At 38.6% G+C, this 8071-nt stretch overlaps 1 protein-coding gene across 5 annotated transcripts in view; it reads right to left on the bottom strand.

Annotated features, from left to right (window-relative positions):
- Window positions 1–2182: 2182 nt before the first annotated feature.
- PATJ (PATJ crumbs cell polarity complex component) overlaps window positions 2183–8071 on the bottom strand; it is a 353136-nt gene continuing 347247 nt past the window's right edge. For 3 of the 5 annotated variants that reach the window (XM_082616407.1, XM_082616409.1, XM_082616408.1), the window contains 2 exons: window positions 7886–8009; window positions 2183–4153 (listed from right to left, as the gene is read on the bottom strand). In XM_082616407.1, the coding sequence (XP_082472533.1) occupies window positions 4007–4153; window positions 7886–8009 (271 nt within the window). In that variant the 3' untranslated portion in view covers window positions 2183–4006. The remainder of the gene's footprint in view (window positions 4154–7885; window positions 8010–8071) is intronic. The other 2 variants (XM_082616410.1, XM_082616411.1) reach the window with 2 other exon arrangements.

Here is an 8071-nt window from a genome sequence, read left to right as displayed (position 1 = left end):
TTATGAGTTAACATAACTGCATGCCAGAACAATCCACTGCCATTTAAAGGAATGCAATGGAATCCATCACCCAACAATGTAAATTTTACAATGCTTGCATCCAATAAAAAATTATCAGACATGCGAAGAAGCCAAAAGATAAGACCCATCCATAATCAGGAAAGAAAATTCAACCAACAGAACACTCCAGGAACAGCAAAGATGGAATACTATAGTAGAAAAGGATCTTAACTACTGTAGTCTCAAAATATATTCACGTATATAAAGCAGGGGCAAAGTACAGCCTGTGGGCCAAATTTGGCTCACTGCCTGTGTGTGTAAATAAAGCTTTATTAGAACACAGCCAGCTTGTTCATTTATGTTTTGTCTACCACTGCTTGCATGCTACAATGGCAAAGTTGAGTACTTATGACAAAGATTACAAAGGCCTGAAAAGCCTAAAATATTTATTATTTGGTTCTTCACATCAAAAGTTTGTTGACCTCTGATGTAAAGGAAAACATAGACATGAGGAGGGAAATGAAAGATATTAAAAAGACCCAAATAGGGTTTCCCTGGTGGCGCAGTGGTTGAGAGTCAGCCTGCCGATGCAGGGGACACGCGTTCGTGCCCCGGTCCAGGAAGATCCCACATGCCGCGGAGCGGCTGGGCCCGTGAGTCATGGCTGCTGGGCCTGCGCGTCCGGAGCCTGTGCTCCGCAACGGGAGAGGCCACAACAGTGAGAGGCCCGCGTACCGCAAAAAAAAAAAAAAAAGACACAAATAAAACATCTAAAGATGGGACATACAGAATTTGAAAAGTACACTGGATGAAATTAACATGAAGGTGAATGTGACCTAGTCCCTGTTTTCAAAGAAGTGTCTCATCTGGTGGGGGCGGGGGGGTGGGGGCTGACTTCTTTGACAGTGGATGGGTGTGAAGAAGGGAAGAAAGGGAGTGTGGCTGGGTTAATAAAACAACAGTTTACAATTCCAAATTCCTGGAAAGTACCAGGTTAAAAATTGCTTGCCGAGGGTTGATGGTAATTGCAGTGCCTTGCCTGGTTCCGGAGGTGGGCAGCAGGCATATGGAGTTGGTATTACTCCCCATCCAGCTATATCCCAGTGGCATGGCTGACGATGGAAGCCTTGGTTTCAGCTTTTTGATAACACAAGCTCCAGTTACACAAGCTCACACCATTTTAATCAGTTACACACTTTGTTATCTGACTTGGGGCAACAATTCAGAGCTAAGCCACTCTCGGAAATATTTTCTTTTGAAAGGTCATTACTGATTGAAACCACTAACCATCAGCATGTGTCTAATTTCAGACCATCTCCATAAATGGGATAAGAGGTTTATTGTTAATATTTATTTATGTGGTACTTACTATGATCCAGGCACTAGACTAAGAGTTCTACTTGGATTTTATTCATTACAGTGCTTTGAACTCTCCTCTTCCTCCTTTCTGATTGAAGAAACTAAATAACTTGGACAAGGTCACATGGCTACTACATCTAGATTCAAACTCAGGCAGTGTGATGCCAAGACTCACCTTCTGGACTGCTATACCGCCTCCTTTGAAAAGCATCTCTTCTAATGCCTGACAACACAGCAGCAATTAATATGAGACAGCTATTAATGGATCCTAGATATTAATAGGACACTAGACTTTGTGAAAAGTTGATTCTTTTTCTATTAGGGAACAAAATAGCTGATGAAAACACAAAACCAGATGCAGAAATTAAACTTTTTCATATATAATAAAACTCCATTTGTTCCTTGGTAACTACATTTATTTAGAATTTTTGGAAATATCTTATACATACAAACTTTCAGCAGTTTTATCTTTCCTGGTTTACTTCCCTCTCATGCTAACTCTAATAAATGGTATCATTACTATACTTAAATGGCCCAAATGATGAGGCTAAAACAATATATGTGGCTATGAGAGAACTACTCCTTTCACAAATTCCCATCTTCATATCCTCTTAGCTTGGTAAGTTCTGATGCAAAAAAAAATGTTTTTGGGAAGGCAGTTATTTACTAGTCATGCAAGCAGAGACAGATCCAGTTATGAGAAGCAATAGTTATATCAATTTACTGCAGCAAGGAGTATTAAAGCACCACAATTCCTTTATCAAGAGACTTGCTGTAGCATGTCCTAAAAGAATAATGTGTAAAGAAACAAAACAATGATACGTTACTTCAAAATGTGTATTTAATGGCCATTCCATCAAAATCAAGCAGAATCACATTTCAAAAGTATATATATATAACATATGTATGTATTTTTTAAGGTGCATTTTCAAGTTTTATTTGGGCTTTATTTCTTCTTGGCTGCTTGAGGTGTTCTTGCAGATACAATTAACACAGAATGTTCTGAGGCTGATAGGTTCTCATGCATTGAAAAATAATTTCTAACAATACTGCATATCTTGGGATACATTAGACATTTCAAAAGCCATGTGTAAATTCAGAAAACTTAATACCATTAATGAAAGATATTTTCAACATGAAATTTAGGCACTCTATACTTTGGAATAGCCATAAAATATTCCAACAAGAGTTAATGCACTTTGTGATTACATCTACTGAAAGATAGTTCTCAATTAAAATCTATACTTATTAAATAACATTTTAAATTGGAGCCCATTACATTTTGATAATTATTGTGAACCATTTGCAGCACTGTGTTTTAGTTAAATAATGCCACACTACTTCTATTACCCATTCTGTTAGTCATCTTTTGTGGTGCATTTTTTCACAGAAGAGCCTATAACATTCATTGATAAGCATCTCCCCCCCTTTTCCTGCTAATACCTGAATAAGAAGGCCCCTAACTGACTTTAAAGGTATTCTTTTATTTTCTGCTGTAGTTGCTTTCTTAGCATGCACACTTCAGCAAACGGGAGGCTGCCTGGAGACCAGGAAACAGTCTCCAGGGAGCCATCACTGGCTCAGTCCATTTGTTCAGTCACTTTGTGGCTAAGTGCACCGCTCCATCTACGTTCCTACACTGTGTGCTGCTCGACTGACAGGTATGGAGCCAAGCGGAGGGACACTCAAATTTGTCACTCCACTTTGCACAATGCCAAGGCCACCCAGACCTTGGCTGTCTTTAGTAAAAACTTGCTGATCTCTGCAGTGTGGTTCTGGGGCTTCCACCTCCTCGTCTGAAGCCTGAGGTGTGGGAATGATGCCTGCCTACTGAAATGCTGTTAACTCCAGATGAACTTCCCAGACTTGAGCATAACTTAGCATTGTTAGAATTCAGAATATGGATGCTAATTGTTCTTGCTGAGAAGAAGGTGCATTTTCTTAGTAGTATGCACTTATGTAGCTAAGAAAACAATTAGAAAGCCATTCAGAATTTTTAGATTACAGTCTGCAAATTGACTCATCATAATCACCAATGACTAACTTATAAAGATCTACCCAGAGAAATGAATTTGAGGCTTATTTGATGATAAGTCGTACAGAAAAGAGCACAGTAATTTCCCACAGGAGAATCTGGTATTTCATTATGGGCATCACTGCTAAGTTAATTACACTGCTAATGTTTTCTGGTGTATCTGAAGAGACAATTAGCATACATAAATCATGAGTGAGATGACAAGTTGCTTAACATTTCTTTCTGTTCATCGGATGCGATCTGGTTGCTGCTCAGCCTCCATATGAGTCAGGATGGGGAGAGAAGGACATAAGGAATGAGAGGTTGTTAACTTCCATTTCAGCAAATATAATCAGAACAACTTACTACTAGTTGATAAACATTGATATTAAATGCAAAATACATAAGACTCAGCTGTTAGAAATTAACCTCACCAAGAGGTGAGAGAATCTGGGAAACATTAGATTGTCAACTTGGGAAATTCACGTGAAACCTAGGCCATCTCTCCCAAGTGAGAGGTTGAGATGGTAAGAATAAAGGTGGGTTTTAGTTGAGGCTGCTTTTCATCCTCAGAACTTTGTCTTCCTATGGATATTCTACAACCACATCTATCTTGTGGTCAGGACCCAAGGCTCAGGACAGCACAGTTAAGACTACAGTTCCTCTCTGGTGTTTTAGAATGGCCACAGCTTCCTCATGTGTAACACCTTCCAGAGTCTCACCATTAACAGCTAAAATCTGATCACCTCGCTTCAATCGGCCGTCATCTGCAGCTGCTCCCTGCAAACAAGAAACATTCCAGTTTAATCTAGGAGGGTGCAATTAATATTCAAATAATATTAATATTATGGTGTGCATATTAAAAGAAAAACTTTTAAAACCACCAATTAAAGTTATTTCTAGGTAATATTTTTAAATTAAGAAAACTAAGAAAAATGTAGGATATGTTATTTGAATAATGGTTGAATAGTAATCATAATTATGCATTGTTTACATAACATACTAGTAGGAATGTCCTGAATGTCCTGATGTTCACATTTCTTTTAATACCAGTAGGACCTTATTTCAATATTCAGTACTGAATGGAATTTGAATGTCATATTATGTCACATTCATGAATATGTAGCATACAAAGGCAGAACTGAATCTGGTATTAGTTTTATCTAAATGGGTGAATTTTATGGTATGTGAACATATCTCAATAAAGCTGTTCTATATATATATATATATAAATACACAGAAGTGGAGCATTTCTAAAATTTTGCAATATCATATTCAATAGCTTCAACTTTACCTTGGATCCATCTAAATAGGTTTCTAAATGACTACTTTCATTCATATTCAGTCATGCATGGCTCTTCAGAATGGCACAAAGCAAGTGAAACTTGGGCTTTTCTTCATTCTAAAGCTGAGTATCAAAGACGCCATGATATTACTAGAAATACTTTGGACGAGTAAGGAAATAAAAGACCTAGAAAATGATTCACAGGAAGCTTTCTCCATCTGTCGGGGTAATTGTGAGAACTCCTTGAAAAGTTAGTGCCAAAAGAGTCCTCTAAATGATGTTGAACTACTGGGGAAATTAACCAAGGCCCGTGGGCACCTGGTTGCTGATGGCCTCCTGCAGAAGCCAAGCTCAGAGGCACTAACACTCCAGAGACCTGCGTCCTACAGCATGGAGGTCCTGAGGCGGTGGGTGAATTATCTAGAATTTCAAAGCCCTGAAAAGAGTGGAATTCCTGTAAAAAGATGTAATAAAGAATATTCAAAACCAGGACTATATTGGGGGAAAAATACCAAGATTAAATAATTTGCAGGTTTATTCAATTTTTTTTTCTTTTAAGAAAGTGTGTTAACTGCACTGAAGACAGGATTAAACAAGTAATGCTAACGGATAAATCTAACTTGATTTTAATAAATTTTACATGCTGAGATTTAAGGGTTTCAGTTAACCTCAGATACCTGTGTAATTAGTTCTTTAAAAAGCACACTAAGCTCTTCAAGTTTTCATTTTCAATAATGCAAAAAAGGTCGATTTTTCAACTTTCTAGGATGTATACACTATTTCAGGTATTGCTGTGCTTACTTGATAATTACACTGACCTGAATCTCCTCTCCTACTTTATTAATGTGGCATCTGTAGACTAAACAAGGGAAGGAAGAAATAAATGGCTCACAGACAGACCTCCATCTAGCTTGGAAACGTGGCCTTACCCACTTGCTGTGTCCTAGTTTGGTCACTTCGCCTTCCCTATGCTGTAAAATAGGCTCTATTATCTATCTTTCGCCCTGTTCTAAGGATTAAGTGTAAGGCACACTGTATTTACTCAATCATGGTGGTAGTATAATAAAATGAAACGAATGATGATCAAACTCATGTTTTCAGATTTCACAGGCTCCAAAATACTGCTCCCTCAATTTTCAGGGTTGTTGAAGTCTTTAGGCCAATCTCTTGTTGGCTTATGGTAAAGTTCGTCTGCTGAAGGGACTAAGATCTAAAGTTGGCTTTGATTTTGAAGTTTCCAACCAAACACCTGAAAGAAAATGGAAGGCCCTGACAGCCAGTTAATCAGACTGATTATGCCTCGCAAATCCTACACACCCTAAGTGTCTGTGATGCTTCCTACTTCTGGAGGGGAAGAAAAGACCTGGATGGGCCAAATTAATTTCTTAGTTGAGCAAGAGAACTGTTAAAAGATGCTTAGGACACCAAAAAGGTTACGTAATAATCCACACCCTGTGTCCAGCCTGTGGACATCTGAGATCCAGAAACCTGAATCAGAGATAAACATTTTAAAGAATGTATGTTCAGTGTTAAAAAAAAAAAAAAAAGAAAAAGAAAACATATAGCTGTAGTTCTTAGATCAAAACTCCTATGGGGGGAATCTTTAGCTTAGTGAGGGCTCACTTTGTAGCCATTCCACTGTCATTATCTCCATAGCCGGTTCTTTTAAATGTAAAGTACAACAATCCTCCCAAAGAATCATTATCACAGCTACTTATGGTGTTATCCTAGGAAAAGGAGGTTCTGTAGGTGGTTTATCCACCTTGGGAATTATCAGACTGGGGCAGCACTGTCATCCAGAATGTTTCTGATCTGCCTTTCCTTTCCCTGTTCATCCATCATCAGGTCAACTGATGTGTGTATGGGAATAACATGCCCCCTTGACAGGCATCCTAGCAAGATGGAAACAGGTGTGTAAATCTGTAGCTGCCTAATGTGTTCCAAAAACAAACGCCAAACTTGAGGCTTGACTTGAGGCTTATGTCAGGTCAAGGTTACACCCAATTAACAGGTGATAAGATCTGCATAGGTAAAAGCAAATGTGTATATAGTGTATAGTACAGCCTTCTGGAAAGAGAAAGAATCTGCCTTATTTCTTCTGTGGAAGGCCTTTATTTCTTTAGGAAAATAAAGCACTAGTAGGCAATTGGATCAATTAATAAGCAAATGATTGTGATAAAAGCAACGAAGAATAAAGTTGTAGTATCAAAACTAAATACTTCCGGAGATCTTAAAAGTTTATAACAAATTTAAATTCCAACTTTAATAATGAAATTAAAAACTTATCTAAGAGCCATCTAGTGGCAGCAGTAGAAACCTACACTAGGACCCGTGTATTAAGTAGGGTGAATTGGACTACTTAATTCTTGAAAGATACTGTTATCCGCTCTTTTTTTTTCTTTTTATAAATTTATTTAATTTTGGGCTGCGTTGGGTCTTCGTTGCTGTGCGTGGGCTTTTCTCTAGTTGCGGCGAGCAGGGGCTACTCTTCGTTGCGGTGCACGGGCTTCTCATTGTGGTGGCTTCTCTTGTTGTGGAGCATAAGCTCTAGGCGCACAGGCTTCAGTGGTTGTGGCAGGCGGGCTTAGTTGCTCTGCAGCATGTGGGATCTTCCCATACCAGGGCTCGAATCCATATCCCCTGCATTGGCAGGCGGATTCTTAACCACTGCGCTGCCAGGGAAGTCCCCCGTTATCCAGTCTTAGTCTAACTCACTGGGTTAATCCTGCAAGTACTTGGCAGACTATTGGAAGAGAGAAACCACCTTCAGCTAAAGCATCCTGAGGTTTTAGTGATGGGCAGCCATTAATGCTGCACTGATCCCAGGCTTGTACAAAGCTTTATGCCATGGCCCTCTGCAATATCTTAAAGTAGAAAGCCAAATCTTTGTTCTCGCAAGAACAATACTTCCAAGGCCAAAGAGCTCTTGCAAAGAGCATGCCATATTCCTTACACTGGTTGTTGAAAGAAGACACTCTTTAAAATCTGTTAGCACCTACTTTTGTAAAAGGGTCTAAAGAATATTACACTTCCTGTGACTCCACTTTTATAAAGGAACACTTCTTGCATTAGTGTGGTGCGGGAATTTCCTGTAAGATGAAAATGAAACAAGCATACATGCACACATTCAGCTATCACCCAAAGTAAAGCAAAGCAAAACGCAAAAAAAATCTCACCTAAGTTTTATTTAAAAAAAAAATAAAGTACAGTAAAAAGGAAAAAAATACCTTTGCAAATATAGTCTTGACATAAATTGGCAGGTCTCCATGGGGACTTCCATAACCCCCTACAATACTAAACCCCAATCCTTCAGAGCCTTTCTCCAAAGTAATAATCTTAGGTGGAGGTGTTCTGAAAACACAATGCACGCTGTTTAATTCAAGAATAGATATTGAGAGGGAATTTCATTTTAA

This window comes from Mesoplodon mirus, assembly GCF_964341445.2.
Source record: "Mesoplodon mirus genome assembly, chromosome: 3".
NCBI classification, from domain to species: Eukaryota; Metazoa; Chordata; class Mammalia; order Artiodactyla; family Ziphiidae; genus Mesoplodon; species Mesoplodon mirus.
Note: the sequence above shows the minus strand (reverse complement) of the source record. Positions and strands in the feature narration are given on the sequence as shown.